The sequence below is a fragment of the Pipistrellus kuhlii genome, unplaced genomic scaffold (genome assembly GCF_014108245.1).
Source record: "Pipistrellus kuhlii isolate mPipKuh1 unplaced genomic scaffold, mPipKuh1.p scaffold_m20_p_2, whole genome shotgun sequence".
NCBI lineage: Eukaryota > Metazoa > Chordata > Mammalia > Chiroptera > Vespertilionidae > Pipistrellus > Pipistrellus kuhlii.
In genome coordinates, this window is record NW_023425515.1 from 23,822,203 (window position 1) to 23,836,272 (window position 14,070).

General features: G+C 37.0%; 1 protein-coding gene across 1 annotated transcript in view; it reads right to left on the reverse strand.

Annotated features, from left to right (window-relative positions):
• The window catches only part of WDR49 (WD repeat domain 49), a 128,246-nt gene that overhangs the window by 37,471 nt on the left and 76,705 nt on the right, over positions 1-14,070 (reverse strand). The window contains exons 10-14 of the mRNA XM_036447693.2: positions 10,427-10,557; positions 7,611-7,709; positions 5,157-5,315; positions 1,808-1,995; positions 646-843 (exon numbers count right to left, since the gene is read on the reverse strand). Of these exons, the coding sequence (XP_036303586.1) occupies positions 646-843; positions 1,808-1,995; positions 5,157-5,315; positions 7,611-7,709; positions 10,427-10,557 (775 nt within the window). The remainder of the gene's footprint in view (positions 1-645; positions 844-1,807; positions 1,996-5,156; positions 5,316-7,610; positions 7,710-10,426; positions 10,558-14,070) is intronic.

Sequence of the window (14,070 nt, forward strand, 5' to 3'; positions counted from 1 at the left end):
ATCAGCTGTCAAACCTCAGAGGGACTGTAGAAGAGGGTGGGGCAAAGGGGGAGAGATCAACCAAAGGACTTGTGTGCATGCATATAAATCTAGCCAGTGGTGACAGACAACAGGAGGGTGGGGGCATGCGTGGGGAGGGGTTTGGGATGGGAATTAGGGGACAAAGATAAATATGTGATACATAAATCAATAAAGAAATTTAAAAAAAAGAATCTGGTAATATTGGCTATAAGCCATAAAAAAGTTTGTTTTTTTCTAAAAAGTTCTATTTGATTACCGTCATTATTACTTGATGGAGTCATCTGTTTCATATAACAGGCTAATATTCTGCACATAGTATTTTTATTCAATTTTGAAATTGAAAGAATCCACTTATTTTAGAGAAGAATTTTTTTCTCAAAAATCTTAGTACACATTTAGCTGCCCAGACCATGATTCCCTGTCTCTGGTGTCAGCCACTGGATGGAACTGCCATGGTTAATGGTAAATGGAAGGAGAGATGCCTAGGGCTACAGCTCCAGAATGGAAGTCAGTTCTTTTGTGACTAATGAACATCAACAGCTGATAAGATTCAAATGGAAATCAGCTCAAGTTCATACTAAATGTCAAGTAAATACTAGAATAATAAACACGCAATATTTCTACCTGACCGAAGATGTAGACAGGTGCGCCGCAGACATCAGTCACGCAAACACTGCAGTCTGCGGAGCATGAGATAATCAGCGAACTGCCACCGGGCTCGCACATCTCCAAGGAACTTATCTGGTCTTCGTGCGGTTGGAATGATCTTATCAGAGTTGGGGCCTGTGTGGTTTTGCTCTCACTAGAATGGAGACAGTACTCCTGAATGAAAAGAAATGCCAGCATTTTAAAGAGTCCAAATATGTAATGATCACAGTGACATACTACTTCTTTTTTAAAAAGTCTGATACAGGAATGAAAAGTAGGTCCATTTGGGAACAATAATCTGTGATCCAAATGCAAAAGAATAGTTCATGATAACAGAGGTTAGAAAAATGACACTAACTTTAAAAAAAAAAAAAAAAAAAAAGAGGTTTCTATCTGATCTAACTAACCTGAAAAATTGAAAGAAAGGAAGGAGGGGGAGAGGAAAGATGAAAAGAAAACAATGAAAATGAAAGTGAGTTATTTGATAACAGGGGAACTTTATCACATATAGGTAGTCACATATTATACAACTTTATACTATTATTAGAAAATTGATGAGGTAATCGGTGACACAAAAATCCCACATTAATTCAGGATGACAATAATATTAGGTGAAGGACCGGTACTCCATTTAAATTATGTTTAAAGTCTTGTTTTGAAAAAGGCATATCCAAATTATTTATGCTCAAATGATATTGCAGTACCTTACTGACAATATTGCATTTCTAAATTGGGTGATTGACTTGAGTATATGTTAAGAGAAGATTTTTAATACTAAGGAAAATCTGGTATTGTCTATAAATTATTTAAAAGAACTCTCTGAAAATAATAATAAAAAATAAGAAAGTCTCTACTCAATACTTGTAAATGTTTCCTTTGAAATACTCAGACTGTCAGGGGATCACCTTGTAAGTTATATAAATAGTCTAACCACTATGCTATACATCTGAAACTACTATAATGATTGTCAATGGTATTTAAACATTTTTAATTAAAAATAAATGCTGTAAAAATAAATAAAATAATCAGAATGAATATTTCTTCTTTTATCTAGGATACTGACAAGGCTGGATTCCTAGTTATCTGCAACAAAAGGCAGTCAAAATAATCAAGTGGATGTAGACTGTTTTCAAATCACCTCTATATTCCAGATTTTCAAACATCCATCAAGATCTCCTGTGGCGAGGTATCGATTCAGTTTATCAGTAGCCATAATAATAGATGCAACTCCACTATGAGCCAAAAATTCAGCCAGAAGTTGTCTCTTAAATGTGTCCCAGAGTCTGACATACCCAGATCCTCCGCATGACACCAAGTTAGCACCTCCTGACAGGAAAAGAATCACCTCATTAGGAAGCTGTGACCACAATGATTACAGAAACAACTTCAGTGGCTTGCTCAGTGAAAGCATGGCATTTTTGTAGAGGTGGGTAGCCCTGAGATTCAATTCCCAGCACTTTAATTCTCTCAAATATAAAATTGACATAACCCTTTGATAAGTTCACTGGGTTATGTTGAACATTAAATTAGATAGAATATGTAAGATGTTCCATTAAATTTAGTTCCCTTTCCTTCATTCATTATTTTGATATTTTTTTTATTTAGACAGAATTAATTTATGCCTTCAAATATATTTATAAAACATTAATTGCAACTTTTTGATAATCTGATTACACAAACCCCAACTTTTTTCATAACGTATTGGACACAAATACCAAAGAAGTAAAACTCTTTATGCATAGATCTGGCTGCAAAATGTAGCAATAGTAGCATACTCATTGATTTATCTGTATAATAGCATGCTTATATACTGGAGGGTAAGACCACAAGTAGTTAGCATAATTATGTAAGAAGTCCGCTAGAAGGATAATGGACTTTGATATTTAGCAAGGGCTGACAATCAGCATAATATTGCCCTGCTTTTGGCTGAATGGCTGAAGGCAAACCCTTACCAGTAGTGGGCAAACTGCAGCTCGAGAGCCACATGCAGCTCTTTGGCCCCTTGATTGTGGCTCTTCCATAAAATACCACTGCCTGGGCAAGTCTATTTTGAAGAAGTGGCGTTAGAAGAAGCTTAAGTTTTAAAAAGTTGGCTCTCAGAAGAAATTTCAATCGTTGATATTTGGCTCTGTTGACTAATGAGTTTGCGGACCACTGCCCTAACCTGATAATCCTTTTATTGTTACCACACTTTACCATTGATATGATTGTTTGCTTTCCTAAAGGGCAAATGTGTATTCTAGTAAATAAAAGCTCATGGACCCTGACCAGTTTGGCTCAGTTGATAGAGCATCAGCCTGTGGACACAAGGGTCCCGGGTAAGTTCCAGTCAAGGGTATGGACCTTGGTTGCGGGCACATACCCAGTAGAGAGTGTGCAGGAGGCAGCTGATCAATGTTTCCAGCTCTCTATCCCTCTCCCTTCCTATCTGTAAAGAATCAATAAAATATATTTTAAAAATAAATAAGTAAAAGGTCATGGGTCCAGGGTTTCAGAGAACCTCTCCACTAGAGAGTAAAGTCTCCGCCTGGCTCCCCCATGCCTTCTAAATTTATATTTCTTGTCTACTACAATATATTCATTTGTATGCAGTCCCTTTTCCAGATCCTGAATTCTTGCTGCAAAAGGATGTGACATTCACAGCTTAGAATCCTATTTATGATATTACTTTTACATTTTTAATCAATAATTTATTGTAAGCTATTATGAGACACTTTTTTGGTTCATAGGCCTACAACTAACCTTTCATTTTCCATTTGTATATGCTGTGTAGAAGCACTTTATCTAAATTATTCTGTGGCAAAGTTTCTATTATTATTTGATAAATCTGTAGATGACTTTCAATTTGCTTCACAAATGTACTGACGATTAACAATCATATCTATTTAAAGTAGAAATAATAGCATGTAGCTGCTTCAGTGGAAACAATTTAGGAACACTGATAACATTAAGAGGAATTAGTCTGGAGAGCAATTTCAGGATAATAGTTCATATTGTGAGTATAAGTGAGTTCCAGAAAATAGGAAGTTTCAGAATATGTTCCAAAGTCTACTCTAAATATTCCACGGTGCTTCTAAAGCTTTATAGAATTATAACTGTCAGTTTTAATGTTGAAAATTTTTATATGAAAATCATGCAGATTTTCTACTTCTAAATTGAATATGGACAATCGAATATAGAAAACATAGTGCAACCCAGGCAGTGGTTGAGAGCCGACCTATGAACCAGAAGTTATGGTTTGATTCCTGGCCAAAGTTTGATTGTGGGCCCAGTGTGGGGTGTTCAGGAGGCAGCTGATCAATGATCCTCTCATCATAGATGTTTGTATTTCTCTCTTCCTCTCCCTTCTTCTCTGAAATAAATAAAAATATCTATATATTTCTTAAAAGAAAACATGGTTCAGATATGTTGTTTTAAACATATAACACATATATGTCTAGATTCCTAATGTTTTTTAAAAAAGCACTTTTAACATATATATATATATGTTAAAAGTGCTTTTAACATATATATATATATATATATATATATATTAGATAAAAAGTAAAAAATAAATATATTAGATAAAAATATATATATTAGATAAAAAGTAAAAAATAAGCATTATTCTCAAAGGGATATTTTTATTTTGGGTAGACACAGGCTGAATCAACACTAAGATAACACAGCCATTGAAAACATAGGAGAAATTTAAAAAATGTTTATTTCATCTGTATCCTATTAAATAACTACAGTAAATCATGTGGCAGCACCCGTGTTCGCATACCTCTCAGCAGAAGCTCTAACCTGATGCACAGCTGATGCACAGCTGGTAAAGATACCCAAAGTGTAAGCTCCTCTCCAAATTATTAAGACAAAAAGTCGAAAGCTATTTTAACTTTTGCTATGGCATCCAATCTCTAAGTTTCTCACTATTTGCTCCCAGCCCATCCGAACCAGGTGCCAGTGCTGTCAGCCTCAGACTCCCATGTTATGCTGCATGTAGACCTAAGCTCCCCTCATATATTTGGAGCATTTTTCTTCTTTTTAATTTTTTTGAAATTAAATTTATAGGGCTGGCATTGGTTAATAAAATTGTATAGGTATCAAGTGTACAATTCTATGATATATCATCTGATATTGCCTATTTCTTACTGTGCCCTCTGTCCTACCAAACCTCTTTATGTCATGGCTGGAACACCAATTCTGACCATTGCCCATATTAAGTAGCTTGCCAGAGTTTTTCTCACTCTGATTCAGATGTATGCAATACTGTATATGTTGTTGATGGCATCTAGTCTGGATCCTATTCTTGGACCCATCCTCCTGAACCATAATCTCATTTGCAGTCAAGGCCTCCCATGGCCCAGTACTGACTGTCAGCTAGACACAGTCGAACTCTACAATGGTTAGATACAATTAGATTGAATTCTCTTTATTGCACCCTTTCCCAACATCTTACAATAGATCAAAGCACTCCGCAGTCAAAGTATAAGTATATAGTTTACCTGTCGCTGCAATGTTTTTTCTTGCTTCCAGGAAGCAAAGTCTCATCACAGCATTATCGCACTCAGTGACAGTCTCATAGGAGCTGGCTCTCAGGGTAGCCTGCTCTGCTATGGGCTCGCTGGAGCAGCTCTTCCCAGCACTGAGGAGCTTTTGAGGCTCTATATTTGTGTGAGAGAGAGACAAAACAAGGTGTCTTAATGAACAGAAACATCTGCTTTTCAAACAAATGCTTATGAACAATAGATCCCACTTCATCCCAGTCTCAGAAGGCCCCATCAAGTCTCAGAATAGGTTTCCACTTAATATCCATCCAGCCTTCTGCTATTCACTTTCTCAACCCCCACTTGAAGGATTGTTTGATTGCCTTTGTGTTTGCCTATTCCATACACACGTACAGAGTTTTCCCTTGATATGAATTTGTAAGTACCTTATTTTGTAGTCACATCTTAGAGATCTTGATATATTCAAGATATTAATAAATGTGATTCTATTATCATAGAATTTTCAGCTTACTAATCATGAATATTAATCTTGCAAATAATTTAATAAAGATGAGACATAATAACTATTTAAATATATTTAAATAATCATTTTAGCAATGTTATTTATTAGTGAGTTACCTTGGAAAGTCATTCCTAATGGGTTTTTGATTATTTCATGACACTATCTGTAATCTACATTAATAAAAACTATGGATATTCATCCTAGAACGTATGAATAGTCTGCACACAGTTATGAAAAATCTATATAGACGTATCCTCAAATATTTAAGGCAAGAAATCTATAGCAATGCCTCTCGTGTCTTTTAGAAACTTGATGCTATCTGTTTTTCTTTCTTTTCTACCTCTATCTTTTTTTATTAAGGTATTATATGTGTATATATCTTTCCATTGCCCCCCCCATGCCCATACATGCCCACCCTCCTGCAGAGTTTTTCGTCCATTGGTTTTGCTTATATGCATGTATACAAGTCCTTTGATTGATCTCTTATCTCCCCCATATCTCCCTATCCTCCCCGCTGTAATTTGACAATCTGGTTGTTGCTTTACTGTCTCTGTATCTATCTTTTTGTTCATCAGTTTATAATGTTCTTTATTATCCATAAATGAGTGAGGTCATGTGGTGTTTCTCTTTCATTGACTGGTTTATTTCACTCAGCATGATGTTCTCCAATTCCATCCAGGTTGCTGCAAATGATGAGAACTCCTTCTTTTTTATGGCAGCACAGTATTCTATTGGGTAGATGTACCATAGTTTTTTGATTCAATCACCTGCTGATGGGCATCTAGGCTGTTTCCAAATCCTAGCTATTGTAAATTGTGCTGCTATGAACATAGGGGTGGATATTTCCTTTCTTATTGGTGTTTCTGGTTTCTTAGGATATATTCCTAGAAGTGGGATTACTGGGTCAAATGAGAGTTGCATTTTCAGTTTTTTGAGGAAAACTCCATACTGTTCTCCACAGTGGTTGCACCATACCTCTATGTTTTAATTGTCACCACAGTTAGGTTTGCTATAAGACCCATAAGGTGCTCTCCTGAAGGCCAATATAGAGGAAGAACCAGAATTCCATCCTCTTCATAGAGGGTTCAGATGAGCCCTAAATTAGCTCCTTGTACATAAAGCAGGTCAGAATTTGGGACCTGCAGACTAGTAAGTCCTAAATCTCTTAACTGTGTTTCTTTACTCAGATCAAATCAGTCCCTCAACTTTTCACACACAAAAACAAAAACAAACACTGTGTCAAAGACCAGTCTTTTCCTAAGATCCAATTCAACCTTTGTGAGTATCCAATTGAGACAAGAGAACCGTGCTTGGCCATGAGAAATAACATATTCATTACTCGAAGAAATTAATCTAAGGAAGAACCTTTAGTATCTAACAAAACTAAAATAAAATGTGAAAGGGAATTGTCAAGACATTTTGCTTAAGTATAAAATATTCATGTGCTCTACTAACTTCCATAAAATACAATATACTCCCATCTAATGCTCCGGCAAGTTTCTAAAACAAGAAATAATTTAAGATTTCCAGGTGGCATAATATTTAAAACAAGCTCCAGACTGAGCCTGAGCAGCCAATCAAGTGCACAAGAGTTCCCATTTTCTTACCAAGGGGTACCCAAGGTTCACTCAAAGGCAATTTGGTGAAGTTTATTGACAACAACTAAACTAGATAGAAATGAGAGGCCTGCTCCCTGCTGTCAGTAATTCAGAAGCACCGATAGAGTATAAAGAGGAAAAAATGGCATGCCAAGGAGAATTTGCTAAGCCAAGTAAATCTCAAGGATTTTTTTAAAAGTCACTTTGACAAGACAACGATATCACTAATCCCTTGCGCTTATAGCCAATCATCTATAATTTAGGAGCAAGCTGCAACAGAACATACATAAACAAACAGGCCTGCTGTGGCTTGACTCAGCCACATTATCTTAGTTTCAAACTTGCACTCACCTGGTTTTGAGTGTAGCAGCCTCTGGTAATTGGGGTGAAGGACATAGTGAGCATTTTCGGTGCTGTTGTTCCACAGAACAATTTCTCCGTCATAACTCCCTATGTGAGCCAGCATGGAGAACATAAATTGCCAGAAAGTTAGAGGAATAGGAGCGACTGCAATGAGAAGAAGTCATTAGCATAATTGCTTACATGGAATCTGTCATATAATAGGTACTCTATTTTTGGAGTATTTTTATTAAAATTTAGAACTTAACGATCTTCAAAACATTTGTATGCATTAAGTGTGATTAAAAATTACTCTATCTTTTCATTTTAGAGAATAAGGGCTTTGCAATTAAACAACTTGAGTTTGAGTCCTCATTCTGCCACCTCCTAGCTGTGTAACCTCGGGCAAGTTATTTAATTACATGATGCCACAATTTCCTCATCTAAAAAATTGGGTTAAAATTGTATTTCTTAGGGTTGGTGTGCAAAATGAGAAGTACCTAGGATAGTGCCTAGCATATCATAAGTGCTGAAAAGGTATTCATAATTATCATACTTTTTTAAGGAGTCAGGGCAGCCAGATCAAGTTTCTCTACATTTGTTTCCCATATCTCTTCTTTGATGCCTGTGTCTTCTTTTCATTTTCTCCCTCCTATATTATTTGTTGCACATTACTTTCTCTAATCATACAATTTTCCCTGCAGAGAGTCTTTTCTTACTGCTCATCACAGAGAACATAGAAAAATCCAACTACTGAGGCCAAGTCTGACCAAGTCTCTGCTATCAGCAGTTCAATGAGGACAGCTCCCTACTGAGCAGAGTGTCAAAATCCAGTAAAGAACAGAGGGGAGAAGCTGAGTTTGAGTAGGATGTATAAATGGTGCCTTTCTTGGGATTTGGAAAGAGAAAAGAGTAATACATACTAGATCCTTACTGAGGTAGGCCTTACACTGATTATCTTATTCAATCTTCACTATAAAATAAGATATAGATATACTGTTGGTCCTGTGGCACATAGAAAATTGATTTAAATAACTTGCCAATACTGTCCTGGGGAGAGCCACCTGTGTAACTCATAAATTGGCCAACTCATATATTTCCACAGTTTAGCAGTCCATCAGATCACCCATCTTCTCCTATGATTTTGAAATGCCCTGCTCTCAAAGGGCTTAAGCAAACATTTGCACATAGGACTGAATGAAGACATTATCTGTTCACCAATTACAGTGATATTTTATGACACTTCAGAATAACAGCTCTACCGCCTTACAGATTGCTTGTTTCCATTATCCTCCAGTATGAGCTACTCCCTGCGGGGGTGGACTTCCAGCAGCTATAAAGCAAATTGAATAGCAGTGTTGGCTGTGATGGACGGTAATCAGGAACGTCCTAAAAAAAAACGCTGCAACTTTAAGTGTAGATAGAGCAGTACACTTCATGTTGCAACACTTCATAGCTATCCTGGCTTTTTTCCTGTAAGCTTTCATTCCTCTTAATCAATGACATTTTTTATTCTAAAAAAAGAAAAAAGAGTAGGCTGTCAAAATATGGGCTTGTTAATTTCATGGTGCGATCTGCCTTTATAAGTTGTTTTTCTTTGGCCAGAAATGATATAATAATGACTGTTTCTCCTTAATATGTCACATCAAAGTCTGTCCATGGGTCCTTTTAAGAGCTTACATTTGTCGACATTTTATGCAGCCAGTCTTTAACCAATATCACTTGAACTACATTGTGCCAAAGGGTTAATACATTCCCATGACAAAACATCTGAGTGCCACAGAAGTGTGATTTTTATCCAAGAGCCCTAATGCTGCTCCTGGAAAAAGGACAATAAAAATAAAAGCTAACATTTATACCCAGCTGGTGTGGCTCAGTGACTGAGCATCGACCTATGAACCAGAAGATCACAGTTCAATTCCCAGTCAGGGCACATGCCCAGGATGCAGGCTTGATCCCCAGTAGGGGGCATGTGGGAGGCAGCCAATCAATGATTCTCATCATTGATGTCTCTCTCTCTCTCTCTCTCTCTCTCTCTCTCTCTCTCTCTCTCTCTCTCTCTCTCTCTTTCTATCTCTATCTCTCTTCCTTGTTCTCTGAAATCAATTTAAATTTTTTTTCAAAAAGCTAACATTTACTGATGAGTTTACTGTGTGCTGAGCACTGAGGTAAGCCCTTACACAGATTATCTTATTCAATCTTCACTATAAAATAAGATATAGATACACTGTTGTTAACCCTGTGGCACATAGAAAACTGATTTAAATAACCTGCCCAATACCATGAGTTGCAAGTGGTGAAAACAAAATCTAAAGCCAGGTAGCCAGGCTCAGGTGCCCTAGAAATAATGGCCAAAAGTAGCTTTAAATGAAAATAAATAAATAAATAAATAAATAAATAAATAAATAAATAAAATTTTTAAAAAAAGTGCTTCTTCAAAACATCGAATCACTTTGCAGTTGGGAAAAGTTTTTTATGTTTGTTTGTTTTTTGTTTTTGTCTTTTTTTTTTTTTCTCTGTGTGTGTGTGTGAATTTTAAGATATTTTTTAAAATTGATTTTTTACAGAGAGGAAGGGAGAAGGATAGAGAGCTAGAAACATCGATGAGAGAGAAACATCGACCAGCTGCCTCCTGCACATCTCCTACCAGGGATGTGCTCACAACCAATGTATATGTCCTTGACCCGAATCGAACCTGGGACCCTTCAGTCAGCAGACCGATGCTCTATCCACTGAGCCAAACCGGTTTTGGCAGTGTGTGTGTTTTTAATGAGATTTAAAAAAATTCAAACTTTCACCATTGATTGTTAAGTGAAGGTTTACTTAACCTGTAGCAAGCGTTTGTGGAGGTAAAAATGCAGCACAAATGATATCATCCTGGTGCTGTATTCCTCCTTCCCATTCCTCCGGGTGGATGAAAAACTGGTTGAAGTTCTGAGGTCGAAACACGGTAATAGCCCTAGTAAAAGGGATATAAAATTTAGCTGGGGATCTAAAATTAATAGAGATATTGAGTAGCTATTGTCCATGTGGGCAGTGTGACTTGAGAGGTCTAAAATGCTACACTATCCAAAATTTAATCCCCACATGACATCCATTATACTGAAATCCCCACATTAAGTTTTCTCTTGGATACTCTCATTAAATTCTCTGGTAAATTATGAACACTTAGTATTAAAAAGTTAATTATCCTTTCACAATCATTAATACCAAACATGTATGCACTTATCAGATGAATTCTTCATCACCAGAACCCTAAGTTTCTACCTTGCTAGTTGGCAAAGTTTCCCTGTATTGGGGCCACTAAGAGCTTTGTGACTGTGACAATGAAAAAGGGGATGAGTCTGTGAACACATACTATTGGGTAGTTTGAACAAAACTGACAAGATTTCTTTTCATCAGAGCATCCAGGACTTGTGAACATACCCTGAGGCATTTCCCAGACTTCCTTGGCCGCAGAGTCCTTTCACATACAGCGTCTTGAAGAGCTACTAGTTTTGGAACACACTTGGAAAATGCCTCTCCACAGGAATGGTACACAGGACAGATACATGTTGAACAGAAATAATCATTTGGGGTCCTGATGGTGAATTGGAGGGCGGGCTAGGATGGGCAGAGAATGCAAAGCCTAGTGCTCGATGGGCAAGTGTAGAGCCCAAAACTGTGAGGGCATTAATTGCCACCCTGTTCCCCCTTGATTTGGACCCTGGCTACCAGCCTATACTAAGCCTTTCCCTCCTTCTGAAGCCACACACACAGCTCAGTGAGCATCGGTAACCACAGACTTGGTGACCTCATTCTCTTCATCCCCCAGAATCTTCCTTCTATTCCCACTGCTCTGAAGGTTTCCCGCAATAGCCCTATCATTGTAACTCCTTATTCTCTGATGGATGTGGCTTTCTCATTCTATAAACTCTTTTGTTTCTAGTATGTCCTGCTTCTCTTCTTGCCTCCCTGACTTTCACTACCTATAATCGATTTTCCCTTCCTTTTTCTCTCTCCTCTTTAATATGGACATTCCTTATTGTCATTCTTCCAGTGCATCTCTCTACTCAAAAGAGCTTGTTCAGGAATTTTATAGACCACTGTGAGCTCCAATCTCACTTATAAATGGCTCTTAAACTCCCTTCATTTATAACGTTTTCCAGGACTGAATAGTTCTACCTTGCCAGTTGGCAGTTGCATATAATGCTCACATTAGCAACATAACAAAAATCCAAAATTTTCATCTACCCTACTCATCAGCCCTCCTGAAATTCCTTATTTTGGTTAATAGACCATAATTTCAGCCTCCTGCATGTCTTTCTCTTTCTCAGTCAGGTATATTCTACTTTTGTGAGATGTTATATATTTATCTCCTCCTTTTATTTGTATCAGCCAGTGACAACTTCCTAGTTCAGTGCTCACTACCTCATAGTTGAATGATTGTAACTATCTCTTAACAACTTTCACTAGCCACCTCTGGTACACTCATCCTGCTACTAAATTACTGGTTCCATTTCAGGGGGTTCTTAAAATGCATTTATTCTATAAACATTTCTTATTTCCTCTGTGGAAGTCTCTATTCTGCAGGAAATAGAGCCATGAACACAAAATGACTAAAATTCAATGAACTGTGGTAAATGCCAAGGAGTTACTGATCAACTGCCATGGAATTCCAGGTATAGAAATCATAGAAGGCTGAGTGGAGGGGTCATAGTGGAGCTTAACCATAATAGATGGGTAGGATTTGAAAGAGGAAAGCAGTCTACGCAGAGTGGGAAGACTGCATGAGCAAAGTTAAAGCTCATGCTCTATTGAAAAACATTTCTAGTTTCCTACATGAAAAAAATTCAAATGCGTGGTCCTATTATTAAAAGCCCAATAATATTTAGATCCAATAAAGTCTTTAAGAACAATTACTTTCAGCCAAAACCAGTTTTGCTCAGTGGATAGAGCATTGGTCTACAGACTAAAGGGTCCCAGGTTCGATTCCGTTCAAGGGCATGTACATTGGTTACAGACACATCCCCAGTAGTGGGTGTGCAAGAGGCAGCTGGTTGATGTCTCTCTCTCACCGATGTTTCCAGCTCTCTATTCCTCTCCCTTTCTCTCTGTAAAAAAATTAATAAAATATATATTTTTTGAAAAAATAATTACTTTCTATTCTTCTATCCTTGCTTTTTAAAATAAAATTCTAATGTCCAATCAAATGAATGTCCAAGCAAATATTTGACAGAACTACTGGAAGTCACAGGGTATATACAGAATTCCTTCCTAAGTGATTATTTTACTCAGAGTTTTGGAGAAAATATTTTTTACATTAAAATAAGGATAGATGAATTGATATAATAGAATGCAAGTTTCACCTGGACTTTAAAGATAGAATATAAGGTTTTAAAATAAAGTTCTTGCTTGCAGGAGCTATTTTGAATTGTTGGGAGTATTCAGGGGCTAAATTTCCAAAGCTCACCTTTTGGTCAACTGAAACAATATTCTTATTGCTCTCCTTTAAGCATCTTTCATGTTTTCTAGGCACCTTTCATGCTTCTAATTGCTCTGTGTCACTCATGATGTATTCTTCCATCCCTATATGGATTTCCTTTCACACACAGACCCATATCTACTAACCATGCACCATTCTCTAAGGTCTATTTTGTTCTGGGAGGTTTCCTTAATTACTAGAATTGAAAGAAATACCTTCCTCTTTTGACCTCTTACATTGTTCACATTTCACTTTAATAAACATTATGTAGTCTTTACTCCTCTGCTACATTGTAAGTTCTCAGAAGCCAGAGAGCTTGTCTTATTCTGCAACCCCACAGTAGCAAGCATAGTGACATATATATTGAGTGTGCAATAAATATTTATCAAGTGACTGAATGAAAAATTTTTGCTTAAGTGTTGCTTTCTCAAGTAAATCTTCTCTGATAAGCCTAAAGTCTCTTTGAGCATCTCATCCTCACCTACATAATTTTTTCTTTATTACATTATCTGTATATGATATTGTGGTTTATGTTTATTAGCCTGTTTATTTTCCATTTATTCTGCCATACATAAGGCCTGGGGGAGCAGGGACTTTGTTTCTTTCTTCATCAGCAGTTCCTAGAACATAATTGGCACTTAATATTTAGTGAATCAATGGATAAATAATTCTATTTTTAATAATTTAATAAATGTTCTTTTAATATGTTCTTATATATATATAAATTTAAAAGGCTGTCTGTCTGACTGGTAGCTATGACATGCACTGACCACCAGGGGGCAGATGCTCAACACAGGAGCTGCGATGACACCATGGACCTGGTGCTGACAAACCAACACTCGGCTTCCCCAAAGTGGGATACAGGCACTGCCATCACCCTGGAACAACACCCCACAAAATCACAGCCAATGCTGTCAAGACCCCATAAAGCAAAATGCAGCCCACAGCCCAACCCAGCCTGGAAATGGTCTTTGTGAGTGTTGGGTAATAATGTCACATAGCAAAACC